The sequence below is a fragment of the Callospermophilus lateralis genome, chromosome 11 (genome assembly GCF_048772815.1).
Source record: "Callospermophilus lateralis isolate mCalLat2 chromosome 11, mCalLat2.hap1, whole genome shotgun sequence".
NCBI lineage: Eukaryota > Metazoa > Chordata > Mammalia > Rodentia > Sciuridae > Callospermophilus > Callospermophilus lateralis.
Genome location: NC_135315.1, coordinates 82,657,343 through 82,676,639, shown reverse-complemented (window position 1 = coordinate 82,676,639; position 19,297 = coordinate 82,657,343). Strand labels below are relative to the sequence as shown.

The window sequence follows — 19,297 nt, the reverse complement described above, 5'->3', positions numbered from 1 at the left end:
CTTGTGCAGGGCCCTGGGTTTGATCCTCAGTTCCACATAAAAATAAATAATTAAAATAAAGGTATTGTATCAAAGTAAAACTAAAAAAGAAATATTTAAAAAAGAATATAGGAAATGTCTTTTTATTTAATCAATAATCATTTTACAATATTTTAATGGAATTACAGATCTGACAACCCTAAATTCTTATCTTTATATGAAATATTTGAAATTACCTTATTAATTCAATGTATGATATTCATAGCTGAATGAAACCATTCTTTCGTATCATTTTCAAAGTGAATAATGAGATGAAACTAACATTACAAAAAACTGCTTTTAAAATAATCACTTTTAAAAATAATATTTAATTGATTTTATTTTTTAAATACATGACAGTGGAATGCATTGCAATTTTTATTACACATAAGAGCACAATTTTTCGTATCTCTGTATATAAAGTATGTTCACACCAATTCATGTCTTCATACAAGTACTTTGGATAATGATGTCCATCACATTCCACCATCTTTGCTAACCACCTGCCCCCTCTCTTCTCCTCCCACCCCTCTGCCCTATCTAGAGTTCCTCTATTCCTCCCATGCTCCCCCTCCCTTCCCCATATATGTAATTCACCTTATATCAGAGAAGGCATTTGGCATTTCTTTTTTAGGGGATATGGTAAATAACCACTTTATAATTTCTGAAAAAAATCTAAGCTTCTAAGATTTTACTGTCTAAGAACAGATGTGGAAAACAAAATTTAAGATAGCATCACATAATAAATATCGAAGTGATCTAAGCAAAAGTGAACATGGATTTATTTGTGGGTTTTTGACGTGAAACTGCATCTCAATCTTTTTTCTTATGTAGAATGTCAGAGTGGAGTTTGAGGTTTATTTCCAAGATACCAATCCACTTTTCAGAGAGCAACTATCAACTTCAGGAGAACATATGCTAAACAGGCTGTTTGGCTGAATTTAACCCTCAATTGGGAGAAAATCATCTAGCAATTCAATTTTAAATTGTAATAAAGGATCAAATTTTGTTAACTAAAAAATATTAGCTTAAAGTAATATCAAGTTATTAAAATTGCATACTTAAATTTAAAGTCATAAAAAACAATTTGCTAATTTTGAATTAATATTAGACATCTTAAAACAATTCAGAAAATTAATCTTTCCAGATTAAAAGTACATTGAATGAATAGCATGTGATCTTGAATGAAATTTATTTCTATCTAAAGTAAGACCAAGTTTACCTCTATTATATTTTATTCATTCATCCCACTATCTTAGACTATACAAATAATATAAAAATAATTCATAGTCTTGCCTCTGAGAAATTCATCTTTTCACTGAACTGCTAATTTGGAAAAATATTTTATATAAAATTGATTCATGATTTTTGTCTTTAAGACCTTATGTTATCATAGCGATTAACTCCAAATACTTCCAGAATTATTAGGTCATGATTTGTCTCTCCCTTGAGATGGCAATTCTCTACTTTACTACACTCAGGGACTCTCCACAAGTGTTATGTATAACACCTGCTATTTTCTATAATACAGGGGTTGAGAGGTGAAGTGGAACCAAGTTGTATACACATATTTTTCTGTTGAGTTCAAGTAAAGACAAAGATGGGGATATGCAGATTTATAAATTGTGAGAAGCTTGATAGCCAAGCAACAATATTCTCTCCCAGCCTCAAGGGAATTCAACATTGACATGAAAACACGGGCTCCAGATATACTGTAATCCATCTCTACTGCACGAGTCAATCTAGAAAATGTTGGTATTTTTTATGCTAACAACAGGATTCTTTTGACTTTTTGTTTTCCTTAGGAAATTACAGAGCTAGAGGAAAATTAAGCAACAATAGTTACAAGTTTGAAACCATCAGGACAATTTTTTTATATTTTTGTAATACCCTAAAATATTTCCAAGTTGACTGGATTGTGTTTTTATGACTTATATTTTAACTTCATCTTTAATTAAAATTTATTTTATACTTTAAATGCACTTTTGCCTTTCATTTGCTAAATTCTATAAACCTGAAAGCTTCCCATCAAAGGAAGAACACTTCTTGTTCCCATTTTTTCTTTGTATAGAGAACACAGATTCCTCAATAAACACTTAACTGATAGTCATAATAGCCAGGACTGTTTGTACTACACATTTTTTAATTAATTTTTATTGTAGGTTGTTCAAAACATTACATAGTTCTTGATATATCATATTTCACACTTTGATTCAAGTGGGATATGAGCTCCCATTTTTACCCCATATACAGATTGCAGAATCACATCAGTTGCAGAACCATTGATTTACATATTGCCATTCTGGTGTCTGTTGTATTCTGCTGCCTTTCCTATCCTCTACTATACCCCCTCCCCCCTCCCCTCCCCTCTTCTCTCTCTACCCCCTCTACTGTAGTTCATTTCTCCCCCTTATATTTTTCCTCCTTTCCCCTCACTTCCTCTTGTATGTAATTTTGTATACCCCTGAGGGTCTCCTTCCATTTACATGCAATTTCCCTTCTCTCTCCCTTTCCCTCCCACCTCTCATCCCTGTTTAATGTTAATCTTCTTCTCATGCTCTTCGTCCCTACTCTGTTCTTAGTTACTCTCCTTATATCAAAGAAGACATTTGGCATTTGTTTTTAAGGGATTGGCTAGCTTCACTTAGCATAATCTGCTCTAATGCCATCCATTTCCCTCCAAATTCTATGATTTTGTCATTTCTTAATGCAGAGTAATACTCCATTGTGTATAAATGCCACATTTTTTTTTTTATCCATTCGTCTATTGAAGGGCATCTAGGTTGGTTCCACAGTCTTGCTATCGTGAATTGTGCTGCTATGAACATGGATGTAGCAGTGTCCCTATAGTGTGCTCTTTTTAGGTCTTTAGGGAATAGACCGAGTAGGGGAATAGCTGGATCAAATGGTGGTTCCATTCCGAGCTTTCCAAGAAATCTCCATACTGCTTTCCAAATTGGCCGCACCAATTTGCAGTCCCACCAGCAATGAACAAGAGTACCCTTTTCCCCACATCCTCGCCAGCACTTGTTGCTGTTTGACTTCCTAATGGCTGCCAAACTTACTGGAGTGAGGTGGTATCTTAGGGTGGTTTTGATTTGCATTTCTCTGACTGCTAGAGATGGTGAGCATTTTTTCATATACTTGTTGATTGATTGTATGTCCTCCTCTGAGAAATTTCTGTTCAGGTCCTTGGCCCATTTGTTGATTGGGTTATTCGTTATCTCATTGTCTAATTTTTTTAGTTCTTTGTATATTCTGGATATTAGGGATCTTTCTGAAGTGTACTACACATTTTTAAATACACTGTTGAGACAATCATTTTATCTTGCTTTATCTCAGTTTCCTCATTTGTAAAAGGGGCAGAGTGATAATTGACTTTTGTAATCTTAAAGAATGTAGGTAGGATCAAAGGGAAAAGAAAAGTATTAATTTATGTAAATCCAAGGACTCCTTCAACAATGAAAAAACTTACATATTTACTTTATCTATGTCCAAATTTGAAACCCATTGAACTCTTGATCACAAACTGGTTCACTCTTGAAGCCTTCAGTCATCTTTCTAGACCTTACTGAGCAGCCTCATCTCTGACCTTTGATACCATTTAACGCTCATTAACATTTTAATTTCAGAAGACAATTTGCCCTTTTCATAAGAAAATACTTATATGAAATTACAAATCTTTTTAAAGTATGGCTTTCAATGCTGGCAACTATAATCATGATATTAAAATCATATTATAACTTGAAAATATTCTAATACGAGAATGAAAAATCACAAAAGAAGGGAACTGTCCAGTGTCTCTGGGGAGGTCATTCCTAAGTCAAGCCACAGGAAGATCATTTATCCTAACATAAAAGATTACCATTAAACAGGGCGGAGAGGTTTGAGGGAAAGGGAGAGAGAAGGGAAATTGCATGGAAAGGGAAGGAGACCCTCAGTGTTATACAAAATTGCATATAAGAGGAAGTGAGGGGAAAGGGAAAAAAACAAGAGAGAGAAAGGAATTACAGTAGATTGGGTAGAGAGAGAAGATGGGAGGGGAGGGGAGGGGGGACAGTAGAGGATAGGAAAGGCATCAGAATACAACAGACACTAGTATGGCAGTATGTAAAAATGTGGATGTGTAACCTATATGATTCTGCAAACTGTATACAGGGTAAAAATGGGAGTTCATAACCCACTTGAATCAAATGTATGAAATATGATATGTCAAGAGCTTTGTAATGTTTTGAACAACTAATTAAAAAATAAAAGACTCTGAAGTTAAGGACAAGGCATACTATAAAGTAATTGTCTATGCCAGGGTTGTCTCTTCTTGCAAACTAACAATTTTTCATAACATCCTGCACCTATGGCCAGTTGCTCTATTTGTTTAGTGCTCCTAGTTTCCTGCTTTATTGCCTTGATTCCCTTTGGGTAAACTTTAGTGGGCTCAGTAATGGCCTCCAAAGATATCAAATCTTATTCTCTGATTCTATAGCTTATGTTATTTGTCTTTGTAATTTTTCTTTAACTAAAAGGATATTTTTTCCTTAATGAAATATATTTTACCTATTAGTTTTTTAGTGTGACAAGCATTTAGCATTATTGGGATAAGTTCTTAAGTCTTGATGGGGATTAATAATCATTCCTTAATCTTCTTTATCACAGTTGATCTCAATTTTTTAGTGTTTCCTCATTTCATTATTCTGTTTTTCTGGCCTGGTAACATACTTTTAGAAATGTGGGAATTTTGGGGTAAAGTACTGGGGATTGAACCCAGGATGCTTTATCACTGAGCTATATCCCCAACTCCTTTAATTTTTTATATTGAGGCAGGGTCTCACTAAGTTGCTGAGGCTGGCCTCAATCTTGTGACCCTTCTGCCTCATCTTCCTGAGTCACTGAAATTACAGGCATGCACCCGAACACCTGGCATTTGGAAACTCTCCTGTCCCATTTATGACCATAATTAAATAGCTTAGTTCACATACAAGTTTAGCTTAAAGACAGCTGAAGAAGCATTTCTGAAGTCAATAGCATTTATTTTTTCCCCTTTGTCCAACCTCCATTTTTCTCCTCAGATCCCCACATTCAACAATTCTCATTCTCCCGAATGTACATTTTCTTTCCCTACAAAATTTGGTTTTTTTCATCCCTGAGGCTGATTCTGAGTACATAATTCTACATATACTCTTTAATTTCTACAGTAAAGTTGCATTCATCTTCAATTGATGAATATGCCTTGTGAAATATATTGCAAGTAGTTCTCACTTTTATTGAATTAATTTTCCAATGCTGATATATGGATTTTGGCATCTTTTGCAGAGAAATCATGAGTAGAGAAAAATGTCGATTATTTTTAAATAATAATAAAAATGTATTGATTGTGTTTAGGGAACTATTCAAGAGAAATTAATATCATAAAGCTGGAAAGCGATCCAGCACAGCTTCATAGTGTTGTGTAATTCATCTTTTGTACAAGAACACCCAGCCAGGGGCAAAGCATGGAAACTGAAATTTAGCCTGCTTGCTAGTTCTGAAGTCCTGAGTCTTTACCATAGGGATCTTTCTATGTGAAGGGAGAAGGGTATCTTTTTTTTTAACCAGGAATTTAACCCAGGGTCACTTAACCACTGAGCCATATCCCCAGCCCATTTTATTTATTTATTTATTTTTATTTTGAGTTAGATCCTTACTAAATTGCTGAGGCTGGCTTTGAATTGGTGATCCTCCTGCCTCAGCCTCCTGAGCCACTAGGTTTACAGGCATGCATCACCCTACCGGGCTCATTTTTTTCTTTTGTACAAAGAATTCATGCAGTCACCAAGATTGCATCCACTGTAGATTGCATCCGCCAGGAAGAGGTGCTGCACAGAGAGTAGTTAACAAAGGTTGGTATTTTAGACAGACTTGCTTCTGGCTCCTGAAATTTGGAATGTACAAAGTCAGCACTATTGAACTGCTGGTTGATTCAGAATAACTGATGTCTGGCTTCTTCTTTATATTTCCTGCCAGGTGCAAGTGTTCTTCATTCCCAAGTAATCATGGTAGGGATTTCTCTGAGAAACCCATTGTTGAGTTTTGCATAAGGTTGAGGCAGAAATCATAGGTCTAGGATAATCTCTGAAATCTCCTTGATATATGAGGGTGAGGATATAAAGGAACCAGAGATTCAGATTTATGAAGCACATGAGATGTTTGTCAAGTCATATCAGTGAATATTTTCTTATGAACAAGGAAAGATTGTGCACTTACCTTAAAGGTTAATATTAGCCAATGTTTATGGTCTTCTAATTTCTCCTTTGTAGTCTATAAGAAACTTTTGGTTTTATTCAGGCAAAACTGTGGAGAAAATTTTGGGACTGAAGTCCCTGGTACTCAGGACTACCACCACCATTGCTCTTCATGGCCTTTTTTTTTTTTTTTTTTTTTGGTACTAGAGATTGAACTCAGGGGCACCCAAACATTGAGCCACATCTCCAGCTCTATTTTTTTTAGAGAATTTCACTGAGTTGTTTAGTGCCTTGCTGTTGCTGAGGCTGGCTTTGAACTCATGATCTTCCTGTCTCAGCCTCCCAAACTGCTGGGATTACAAGCATGCGCTACTGTGCCTGGCACTCTTCATGATCTTCACTGGTAATTAAGCATTGCTGTTCTATTTATAATCTATTAACTCCACTGTCTTCATTGACCACAGAGTTAGATTGAAATTCCCAAGGCCAAAGCCTTCAGAATCTTCCCTGCTCAGGCCCTTCTCAGGAATCATCAGGGTCCCTTCTCTTTCCTCAGGGATGACAGAGTTAATACAAAAATCATCTCAATGACCACCAGGGGTCACATTAGCTCCTCCCTTACTCAATATTCAATGCTCCCCACCCTTGAAAAGATCCTCCACCCACCCACCCTCAAAAGCTCAGTCCTTCCAAATTAGAGGCCTGGGAAGAATACCTTCAGGGGACTGTTCCCTCATATTGACACAATACAAACAATTTCCAGCTAATATAGAAAAGCCAGAATTCAAGTACTTGAACGTATGACAATTAATTACATTTTAATCTGTTGAACTGACGAGAAAAGCAGTCAATCATAAATGCTATGTCAGTAACAATAATAGCAATAGCATACTGTCCCACTACATTATAAAACTGCTAAAGAACAGAAGAATAAAACACCATTTGAAATAAGTATTGCTAGTAATATATGTGTATATGTATTGGGTTTGGATGATATTGCATTTTTAGTTGGGATTTTGAGTTTTTGACAGTTTGCTTACAAGTCCAGTTCTGTGATGGTCAGCAGAAACTCCAAATTAAACTAAAACAAGGAACACAAGAATATACTAGGCATATTAATCAAAGTGGTTCATTTGTTTTGAGTTCTTTTGCAATCATGAGTCACAGCAATTTCTTTAATCACTTCCAATTCTGTGTTTTAGAAGCCTAAAGTGTGTTCATAAGTTATCTAGTAGCAAGAGTGGCTGGAGAGAGGGATATTTTACCTCAAGCACCAGAGTTGAATTTCACGAGAAAATGGGTTGGATTTTATCACTGCTTTTTGCTAAATTCAATAGTGTGTTCACTGAGTAAAATCAGTGACAGAAGCTTGAGTCAGTAAGAGAGTCAGTAAGAGCCAGGGAACAGCCAGGTGCTGGATATTAATATGTCCCCTGGGAGCTGAGGGTGGAAACAGTGGTAAGGACAGATTTCAACAACAGCAAAGTAGCTACACAAGGAAAGTGTGTTCTGTCCGAGAGAACCACCTCTCTCTGGCAGGCAGGGTATTCCAGAATGGGCCAAGGGTAACACAGAAGACTAAGACTGTGGAAGGTTTAGATAACTAGCTTCTGAAGTCCAGACAAATGCTCCCTTGACTGAAAGTAAATGACATTAGTAATATTTCTCTTTATGGTTCTCATACTATGTGCAAGGAATTTTGATATTGTTAAAAAAAAGCAGTAAAGGTAATACGATTGCTACTATTTTATAAATTAGGAAATTTAGACTCAGGTAACATATAAGTATTAAATACCCAGGTCTATGCTTCTAACTTATCTGATCTTTAGGAAGATCATGGGTGTAAGACTAGTATCAAATAGACTAGGATAGCAGATAAAGTCAACTGAGTGATTAAAGTGTTATGGTTTAAATGTGGTGCCCCCCAAAATCTCACATGTGAGACAATGCAAGAAGTTTTGGAGGAGAAATGACTGGGCGATAGCCTTAACCTAATCAGTGAATTAATCCCTGATGGGATTAACTTAATGGGAACTGGAAGTAGGAGGGGTGTGGCTGGAGCAAGTAGTTCATTGGGGGAGTATCTATGGGATATATATTTGTATCTGGCAAGTGGAGATCTCTTTCTCCTTCTGATCACCATGTGAGCTGCTTCTCTCTGTCACACTCTTCCTCCATGATGTTCTGCCTCACCTAGAGCCTGGAGGAATGGAGCTGGATGAAGACTTCTGAAACCATAAGCCCCCTAATAAACTTTTCCTCTAAAATTGTCTGGTCAGATCTTTTAGTCACAGCAGCTAAAACATCAAGTATAATGGTATTAGGTAGAGGCAATACCACATACAAGTTACAAAGTCCAGGGGGAAGAATGTAATGAATTCCAAGGTCCTTTCTACCAAGCATCTTTGGGTTAATTTTCCAGCCCAACCAGCCTCATCAGTTCTTTTGTCCCAGGAGGCAGGTTTCAGAAACTCTCTTATACTAAATGGACATTTTCCCCTCACCTGTACATTCATTCCAGGGACATATACGAATGCGACTGAATCAATATGTCTTCCAAAAGGTCATTTTCTGGCAGGGTAACCAACACTAAGTGCAGGGAGACTTTCCTGACCTTTCCTATCCTTTCCCCACTCTTCCAACAGGTTATGTCACTTTGAGACAAGCATATTGGTCACTTTCAAGTGAGAAGGTTACTGTTTGAGAAATGGGTAGAAGGGCAATGACAGGCTTTGCAATTACACATCCTGTGAAATTTTACAATCTGTATATTCCCTGAGTGTGTTTCAGGACGGGATGTGCAAGGAACCCTGCACTCTGTTCTTACTACTGAGAGAGCAAGCTAACTTCTAGCAAGAGTTACGGCAGCCTCTTCTCACTTTCTTGGACTTAAAGAACAAGTTGAGGTATAAGGGAGCTGTAAGGCTCACAAGTAGGATGCTGGTGTCTCTGAGTACCCTTCAGAGTGGAGATTCATCTTTCTAGAACACTACATTCCCTTACCCATCCATGCACATTTCCTCACTCTAGTGGAAGGAAATAGTCTTGCTTCTGAGACTTGCATCCATCCTCAGTTGTTTTGTTCTGGTTTGTTTGCTTTCTTTGAGTGGGCAGGGCTTGTTTACTGTTTTCAGACAGGAATGGTTCCAGAGAAGCTGTAGATAGAAGAAAATGTCCCCAGATATGAAGTGCTGAAGGGCAGGCAGCCAGGTTGACCATTAGGTTTATGATTCTATAAACAGTTTCTTCAGTGTAAAAATCCTAATAACCAAGAATATTTGCCTCAGTCTGGCTGGGCACAAAATCACGAGCCACTCACAGCCTTGTAGATTCAAACAGCAATTCTTTATTCCCGATCTCACACCGACACTCTACAATCACGTTCTGGGGAAATCCATGTTCTCTGCCCAAATCCACCTCCTCTGCCTCCCAAAAACTCTCTGAATCCCGGGAGCGACTCAAGGGGAACTCAAGCAGCAGGATACGCCCTATTCCCAGCAGGAATAATGTTAAACCTGGAACCACCCTAAACCCAGATCCGCCCTGGTCCTTGAGCAAGGTCACCTTATGTGCAATGTTACTGCAAAATGTCCTATTTCCACGAGTCCTTTCACTAAGCAACATGGGGTCTGCTGGCAAGGAAATTGTCATACCTACTTGGCTAATGGCTCACAGCAAATATTGTTTCATACTCTATGGAAAAGTTATATGAGTTTGTGATTTGCTTATAATAACAAGTACATTTAAATATTTGATAGAAAGAATATCTTAGAAAAGTTCCAGGTTGGCAACCTGCCTTCCTGTGGGTCCTAGTCACATGAGTGTAATGAGAGCAAACTTTTACCTTCATTTCTTCCAGTTTTTTTCTTTGTTCTTTTTTGGTCCTATCAATTGCATTAACTCATCTCTTCAGGATCTTTTTATGGTTTTAATTAATTAATTTTAAATAGGTATATATGACAGCAGAATGCATTTTGATTCATCGTACACAATTGCAGCATTTTCATTTCTCTGGTTGTACAGAATGTATCATCGCACCATATGTACAGTCACACATGTACCTAGGTAACAGTGTCCATCTTATCTCTTCATAATCTTGTCTTCCATTTAGAAACCTATTTAGATTTGCCATATTTTCATACCAGATAATGTTTTTTTTCTCAGTTTTTAAAGTACTTATTTATAAATCTTTCAGAATAATCACTTTTAAAACCTGACCTCTGAGAATATTTAATGTTATGTGTAGCTTGAGAAAATAAATTTTTCAAAATCTTGCATTTTAAGAACATTGAGAACTTTAAAAATTCCAAAACATTATTGTGTGATATGGCTTATGTTTTGAATCTAGCTGAAAAACAAAACACAATGATATTTGTATATTATTTGTGTATCTAACTTGTTGCATTTATAATTAAATATTTTTAGAATTTTAAAAACATACTTGCATAGTATACTAAACTAGTGGTTATGAGTGAAGAGACACTTGAAATATTTGACTTATTCCATCCACATATATATTTTACTCCATTTATGCTATAAGTAAATGTACTTCAACTAGGTTAAATCATGTGTGCAAAGACTCAGAGCTACTAAATATCACAATAGGAATTCAAAGACAGATCTGAGTTTCTACCCACCATTTTTTGAGTATAATAATTTTTATAGCTACATACACACATTAACTGAGATTGTTCTCAGGTAAAGCAGAAGGAGCTGAGGAAAGAGATGGAAGTAAAAAACAGTCATGTCATAGGATGGAAGGTGGAAGTGTAAAGGTGAAATTTTTAAGCTGATTCTAAGCCCAGAGCCTGAGTAAAAGTGTAAAAGTGTAAATTTGAGCAAGGGCTCAAAATCTTTCTTTTACAGTGAAACGCTGGACCTGGCATACACTCTGCGCTTCAGAATGGCCCGCCCTCGGAGTTGAATGGCCCCCAGGGGGGTCTTTCGACCTCCCTCTAATCCGCAAAGTCAGAGATACTGTTTTTCAGCCAGGGCCACATGGCCATCCAGACCAGCAGCCATATATTTTGACCTGGCAGGACCTTTGTGAATTTCCTCCCATATGCGTGAAGCCTTTCCTTGTCTCAGTTCCTATTCCAGTGTCTTCCCCCACGATTCTATCACTCAAACCTTCCGCTCCATCCCCTCGTCCCTCTGTTCTTCCTGAGTCACAGGATTTAACTTTATTGGACTCCACCCTCCCTCCTTATCATTTACCCGTGCTCCCAAACCCCCAATTCGTCTTAGGTGACCCTCCTGCAGCTGACTCGGGCACCCCGCTGCTAGAGGTGTTTGGGTCAGATCAAACCCCTCCCAGGGACTTCCCCGCGGCAGTGACAGCAACAACGGCAGCAGCAGCTCCTCCCCCACCAGAGGAGCCTGGGCCAGCTAAAGGGACCCACAGGCGGTGGACAATGAACAACTCAGAAGCCCAGGTGATGCTTCCTCTCCGTTCTTATGGGCCCACAATAGATGATGGGCACGGAGGAGAAATGCAAGCTTACCAATACTGGCCTTTTTCCTCCTCAGATTTATACAATTGGAAAAATAACAATCCCCCTTTTTCTGAGGACCCCACCCGACTTACAGGTTTAGTCGAGTCGCTGATGTTCTCACACCAGCCCACTTGGGATGACTGCCAACAGATTCTGGGGACTCTCTTTACAACAGAGGAACGGGAGAGAATCCTCTTAGAAGCCCAAAAGAATGTTCTTGGACCAGATGGGAGACCAACCCAACTTCCTAACGTCATCGAAGCTGGCTTCCCCTTAAACGGACCCAACTGGGACCCTAACACCTTTGAAGGTAGGAAGCATCTGTCCACTTATTGCTGGGCTCTTGTAGCGGGTCTCCGAGCGGCTGCTAGGCAGCCAACTAATTTGGCCAATGTAAGGGAGATTATTCAGGGACCCAATGAATCTCCCTCCATGTTGCTGGAGAGAATTATGGAAGCATATAGGAGATATACTCCCTTTGATCCTCAGGCAGGGGGCCAAAAGGCATCTGTTGCAAGGGCTTTTATTGGGCAGGCTGCCCTAGATATTAAGAGAAAGTTACAACGTTTAGACGGACTACAAGATATGACCTTAAGAGATTTAGTCAGAGAGGCTGAGAAAGTATGTTATAAGAGAGAAACTGAGGAAGAGAATGAACAGAGGAGAGAGAAGGAAAGGGAACACAAGGAAGATGAGAGAAACATAAGGCAGACTAAAGCATTGGCTAAGGTGCTGGTCACAGTCACAGACAGGCCATAAGTTAGAAAGCAGGGAGACAGGAAGGGATAACTGGGCCCACTCCAAAGGCTGCCCCTGGCCTCAGACCAATGTGCCTACTGTAAAGAAAAAGAACACTGGGCCAAAGAGTGTCCCAAAAAGAAGCAGTCACGTCAGCCTACCATGCTAACCCTAGAAGATGACTAGGAAAGTCGGGGCTCGGATCCCCCCCCCCCGAGCTCAGGGTAACTTTTGAGGTGGAGGGGACCCCAGTGAACTTTGAAGTAGATACAGGAGCAGTATATTCAGCCCTCAAGGCCCCACTGGGCCCTTTATCTAATAAAAGATCCCTAGTGCAAGGGGCTAATGGCAGTAAATATTGGGCTTGGACAACAAAGAGGACTATGGACCTAGGAAGGGGAAAAGTTCACCACTTCTTCCTAGTAATCCCAGAATGCCTGGCCCCATCGATGGGCAGGGACCTACTCACCAAGTTCCAGGCTAAAATAACTTTTAACCCCGATGGTATCCAAGTGGAGTTTCTAAACCCCTCAGTAAAGACCCCCATAGTCACAGCTTTGACTATGTCAGTAGAAGATGAACATCAACTCTTCATGGCCCCTGGGACCGATCAAATAGGTAAACTACCCCAAAGATGAATAAAATATTATCCTGATGCCTAGGCAGAAACTGCTGGGTTAGGTCTAGCTATAAAACAACCTCCAATAGTAGTAGAATTAAAAGCTTCTGCCTCTCCAATCAGTATTAAACAATATCCACTAAGCAAAGAAGCTAGAGATGGGATAAGACCTCATATTCAGAAATGCTTGGCTCTTGGGGTCCTAAGGCCCTGTCAATTGGCCTGGAATACCCCCTGTTACCTGTAAGAAAGCCAGGAACTGGGGACTACGATCCTGTTCAAGACCTTCGGGAGATCAACAACAGAGTGCAGGACATTCACCCCACAGTACCTAATCCATATAACTTACTTAGCACTCTGAATCCGGAGTGGATATGGTATACTGTGCTGGACTTAAAAAATGCTTTCTTCTGCTTGCTCCTGCACAAGGACAGTCAGTTGTTGTTTGCTTTTGAATGGCTACACCTAGAAACAGGAACATCTGGCCAACTAACATGGACTAGACTCCCACAGGGGTTCAAAAACTCCCCTACTCTCTTTGATGAAGCTCTCCACAGAGACCTCAATGACTTCAGAACTGCACACCCCGAAGTCACCCTACTCCAATATGTGGATGATCTGCTGCTGGCAGCCAACACTAGGGAGAACTGTGAGTCTGGGACCCAAGCACTATTATCCGAGCTTGCTCAGCTTGGATATAGGGCTTCTGCTAAAAAAGCCCAAATCTGTCAACAAGAAGTAATCTTCCTGGGTTATTCACTTAGGGGTGGCAAACGATGGCTTACTGAGTCCAGAAAATGAACTGTTGTGCAGATACCGCCCCCATCTGATAAGAGACAGCTCAGAGAGTTTCTTGGGACTGCTGGCTTTTGTAGGTTATGGATTCCTGTGTTTGCGTCTTTAGCTGCCCCTCTATACCCGCTGATAAAGGGGGATGCCCAATTTCAATGGACCCCTGAACACCAACAGGCTTTCAATAATATCAAAAGGGTGCTGCTATCTGCCCTGGCCTTAGCACTCCCAGATGTAGAAAAACCCTTCACTCTCTACATCGAGGAAAAGAAAGGAATAGCACGGGGAGTGCTCACTCAGACTCTGGGACCTTGGAAAAGGCCGGTAGCATACTTATCAAAAAAATTGGACCCAGTGGCTAGCGGGTGGCCCCATTGCCTAAGGGCTATAGCAGCGGCAGCCCTTTTAATAAAGGATGCTGATAAATTAACGTTGGGACAGAAGCTGACTATTATAGCCCCCCATGCCCTGGAGAGCATCATCGGTCAGCCTCCAGACAGGTGGCTATCAAACTCCAGAATAACCCATTACCAAAGCCTCTTGCTTGACAAGGACAGAATAACTCTGGGAACCCCTGCTCCACTTAACCCGGCAACACTGCTGCCAGAAGAATCATCAGGACCTATCGCTCATGATTGCCAACACATCCTGGCAGAGGAGACCAGTGTAGGAAGAGACTTAAAGGATCAGCCACTGCCCCGCCCTGAGGTCATATGGTTTATGGATGGGAGCAGCTTCCTCCAAGATGGTAAGCGGCAGGCTGGAGCAGCAGTGGTTAACAAAACTAATGTTATCTGGTCCTCTGGCCTTCCAGAAGGAACATCAGCTCAAAAAGCAGAGCTAATTGCCCTTACAAAAGCACTGGAGCTAGCATCAGGCATAAGAGCTACTATATATACTGATAGCCACTATGCATTCAACACTGCTCATGTGCACGGGGCTATATACCAGCAAAGGGGGCTACTAACCTCTGCCGGGAAGGAAATAAAGAACAAAGATGAGATCCTCCACCTTCTCTCGGCAGTAAAAGGCCCTAAAGAATTGGCTATAGTGCACTGTCAGGGGCACCAGAAGGGAAATGACCCTGTGGCAGTTGGCAACAGGCGGGCAGATGAGGAAGCTAAGCTGGCAGCCCTAAACGCAGTGACCCTGTTAGCTGTTTCCACACCAGGGGAACAACGACTGGGAGACTTAGCTGCGGGGGAACATTCAGGCAACTTATGGCCTGGGGACACAGACACCGAACTCCGGAATCCTACAGAGCCAAGTTTACATTTCCAAAAAGCCCAACTCTATGTCAAAGATGTACACCAGCTCACCCATTTAGGCTCAAAGAAGTTACAGGCACTCTTGAAAGACAAAAGAAAGGACTTGTTGTTGACTGACTCGCAGAGAAAAGAAATAGCTGAACAGGTGACTAGAGCTTGTCAAGTCTGCCAATTAGTTAATGAATACCCATCCAAGTTTCCAGTAGGAAAGCGCTTGAGAGGGACCAGACCTGGACAGTTCTGGGAAGTGGACTTTACTGAAATCAAGCCAGCAAGGTATGGACTTAAGTATCTCCTAGTCTTTGTAGATACTTTTTCAGGATGGGTCGAAGCCTTCCCCACGAAGAAAGAAACAGCTCAGATGGTGGTCAAAAAGATTCTGGAAGACATCTTTCCAAGATTTGGACTGCCTAAGGTAATGGGGTCGAAAAATGGACCGGCGTTTGTGGCCCAGGTAAGTCAGGGATTGGCCAGGGCCCTGGGGATTAATTGGAAGTTACATTGTGCCTATAGACCCCAGAGCTCAGGACAGGTAGAAAGGATGAATAGAACCATCAAAGAGACCTTAACAAAATTAAGCCTAGAGACTGGCATAAAAGATTGGACTATGCTCCTACCTTATGCACTGTTTTGTGCAAGAAATACCCCCTCCGTCTCTTTGTGTAACCTCACCCCCTATGAAATTCTCTATGGTGCCCCTCCTCCAATCAGGGACCTGACCCCAACCCTGAGACTTAATGATTCCTTTCACACCCCCTTGCTTAACAGACTTAAAGCCCTTGAACACACACAGCGATACCTGTGGAAACGGCTGGCCACTGCTTATCAGCCCGGAGACAAGGTAACCCCACACGGATACCATTTGGGAGACTTCGTCTATGTGAGACGACATCAGGTGTCATCCCTGGAACCTCGCTGGAAAGGACCATACCAGGTGCTGCTTATAACGCCTACAGCGGTAAAAGTCGATGGGATCGTTCCCTAGATTCATGCCTCCCATCTCAAGCCTGTGCCCTGTCCAGACTCCGGCTGGAAACTGGAACAGACTGGTAACCCTCTCAAGTTGTGTGTTCATCATGTGGGTAGGGCTATGGATTCCCCTTACCACCTGCAGCCCTAATCCCCATCAGCCTGTTCAACAACACTGGCAAATTATAAATCCCACTGGACAAGTAGTGTGGTCTATATCACATAAAGCCCCCTTATGGACTTGGAGGCCATGTCTCCATTCTGATATTTGTCAACTGGCCATAGGCCTTTTTGACTGGGACCTCCCTGACATAGAGGACCCCACACAGATCCCGTTCGACCCCAAGCCAGGGCAACATCACCACGGGGTAACCATATGCATTATGGATGTCATCGCCCACATCATAGGTGTCGACTAGTCAGTCTTGATTATTATGTGTGTCCAGCTGATTTCCGAAGTCGCAAACAGGCCCGAACCTGTGGAGGGCCCAATGACTTTTATTGCAAATCTTGGGGTTGTGAAAAAACAGGAGCTGCATGGTGGAAACCAAATTCCCCAGATAGCAGGATTCAGGTAGGGCGAAATAACACCTGGATAAACACTAGAGACTGTATGACTAGCTGAGTGTTGAACACTGCCTGTGGAAGAAATAGTCTGTGTAATCCCCTCAACATAACTTTTACCTCCAAAGCAAGGGGCTACCTCAGGACGACATGGCTTATGGGAAATACCTGGGGAATGCGGTTCTATGTTTATGGCCCCACCTATGACTTTAATCTCTGGTTCACCATCAGACTTAAGCAGGAAGAAAATCCCATGGCAATAGGGCCCAATCCCCTTAAGCCAGGAATTAAGCATCCCAAACCCCCTTCACTTAGAACTACCAGAATCCCTTTACTATCTCATTCCTCCCAGTTTCTGTCTTTGCCTACTTCCCCAGTCCAGAGTACAGCTGACTCCTCCCCCTGGGAATTAATTAAAGGAACCTTCGCGGTACTGAATTCCACACAGCCAGACCTCACCCAATCCTGCTGGCTATGCCTCTCTGCTGCACCCCCTTATTATGAAGGGATAGCAGTTAATGGGACTTATGCCATAAAGACACAGAGTTCCACCTCTAGTTGGGGTAAAAATCCAAAGTTAACTCTCCCAGAAGTAACCGGGGCAGGTTTATGTATAGGGTCCCCACCTAAAAGCAAACAACATATATGCACCCAGATAGGAGAAATTGATGTTACACAGGGCTTTCTAGTTCCCGAGAAAGGAACCTGGTGGGTGTGTGACTCAGGATTAACTCCTTGCATTTCAGTCCAGGTGTTTGATAGCTCAGTAAATTATTGTGTGATGGTGCAGATACTCCCCAGGGTGCTTTTCCATGATGCAGAATCATTTGAAGGTTTAGTAGGTGGACAAATAACCCGTTTCTGCCAGGAACCAGTGTCCCTCACTCTGGCCATACTATTGGGGATAGGAGCTGCTGCAGGAGTTGGTACAGGAGCAGCTGCTATGATCTGGGGGTCACAACAAATGGCCCAGTTAGAAACAGCAATAGATCAGGACTTAAAGACATTAGAGACCTCTATCACAGCCTTGCAGGAGTCTTTAACCTCTCTCTCTGAGGTTGTTTTACAAAATAGGCAGGGGTTAGATCTTCTCTTTATGAGGGAAGGAGGCCTCTGAGTAGCACTAAGGGAAGAATGTTGTTTTTATGCTGACCATACTGGAGTTGTAAAAGAATCCATGAATAAATTAAGAAACCACCTTGAAGAGGGCCAGAGAGAAAGGGAAACTCAACAAGGGTGGTTTGAGTCTTGGTTTGCCCAGTCCCCCTGGTTAACTACACTCCTATCAGCCTTAGCTGGACCCTTGATTATTCTTATACTGTTACTAATTGTGGGTCCCTGTTTACTTAACCGCATAGTTTCTTTCCTTTGAGCTCAGATTGGACAGGTGAAACTTATGGTAATCAGGCAACAATATGCTCCACTGGCAGATATGGAAAACAAGACCCTCCAATAATTATGACTCATTACTTTTAAGAGTAAAAGTAGACAGAAAAAGGAGTGGGGAATGTAAAGGTGAAATTTTTAAGCTGATTCTATGCCCAGAGCCTGAGTAAAAGTGTAAAAGATTGGACATTGTGAAGTTTCTAAACTGCAAGACTTGGGTTGTAAAGTAAGAGACCATTGTTATGTTTATTATTGTTAAATTCCTCGGCTACCCCGAGCCTTTGATCTCTGTAGCTGTTAGGACAATACCGGAACTGCCCCAGTAAACATTCTCACTGACTCCTCTGGTGGTCTGATAACTTGGGACTTTGAGTAGCCCGGTACTAGGCACCACGGGCCCAGAACCAATCAGTTTAAATGTTCACCCCACTTAAAAGTAACCAATCACCCCTGTCCAATCTGTTCCCGCCAATGAATGTGCTAATCATGACTCAGAGTTGTTGTTCAATTTTCCCACGGCTCTGATGATTTGTTCTGATGTATGCAAAGCCCCCCCCCCCCCTCCAAAAGGTGTACTTAAGCTCAGCTTAACCTCTGCTCTGGGCCCTGGGCTGCTTTTCCTTTTTGTTCGAGCCATCCTGGGGACTCAGCGCGCTGAACCAGATCCAATAAACTCCTCTTGCATATTGCGTAAAGTTAGTCTCTTGGTGGTCTCTTCCTCCGACGCTTACATCTCTAAATGTTCATTATGACTTATTATACTTTAAAGTTATCAAAATATTATACTTTCTGTTTCTCACAGAATTCTCCTTGAGTATTCTGCTATGTGCCAGAGGGTAAGAAATGCCTTTGAATAAAAATTAGTAAAGGACATAAAAAAGAAATTTAGCAAAAAATAAATATAATGACTTTAAACATATTAAATGGCATTCAAGCATGCTCTTACTTAAGGAAACATGAATGATGGCAATAATGAAGGATCTTCATTTACCTATCAGACTAAGGAAGCCAAATATTTTCTAATATAGTATTGTCAAGAATGGAAGAAAACTGGAGTTGTAATCTGATACATCTTTGAAATATTTATTCAAAAAATATTTTTCAGCATGTTGAAAGCACTTAGTTATTAAAAAAAATCCTTCTTTCAGGAATTCATCCCATAACATAAAAACACATGTGCATAAAGACATATATAGTGTAAATATTTTCAATGACAAAAGAACAAATACT

At 40.8% G+C, this 19,297-nt stretch overlaps 1 protein-coding gene across 1 annotated transcript in view; it reads left to right on the top strand.

The window, feature by feature from the left end:
* Positions 1-16,536, top strand: part of LOC143410636 (uncharacterized) — a 31,500-nt gene extending 14,964 nt beyond the window's left edge. Inside the window, 4 exon segments of the mRNA XM_076871452.1 lie at positions 11,103-12,673; positions 12,676-13,321; positions 13,324-16,230; positions 16,403-16,536. Of these exon segments, the coding sequence (XP_076727567.1) occupies positions 11,103-12,673; positions 12,676-13,321; positions 13,324-16,230; positions 16,403-16,536 (5,258 nt within the window).
* Positions 16,537-19,297: the final 2,761 nt, after the last annotated feature.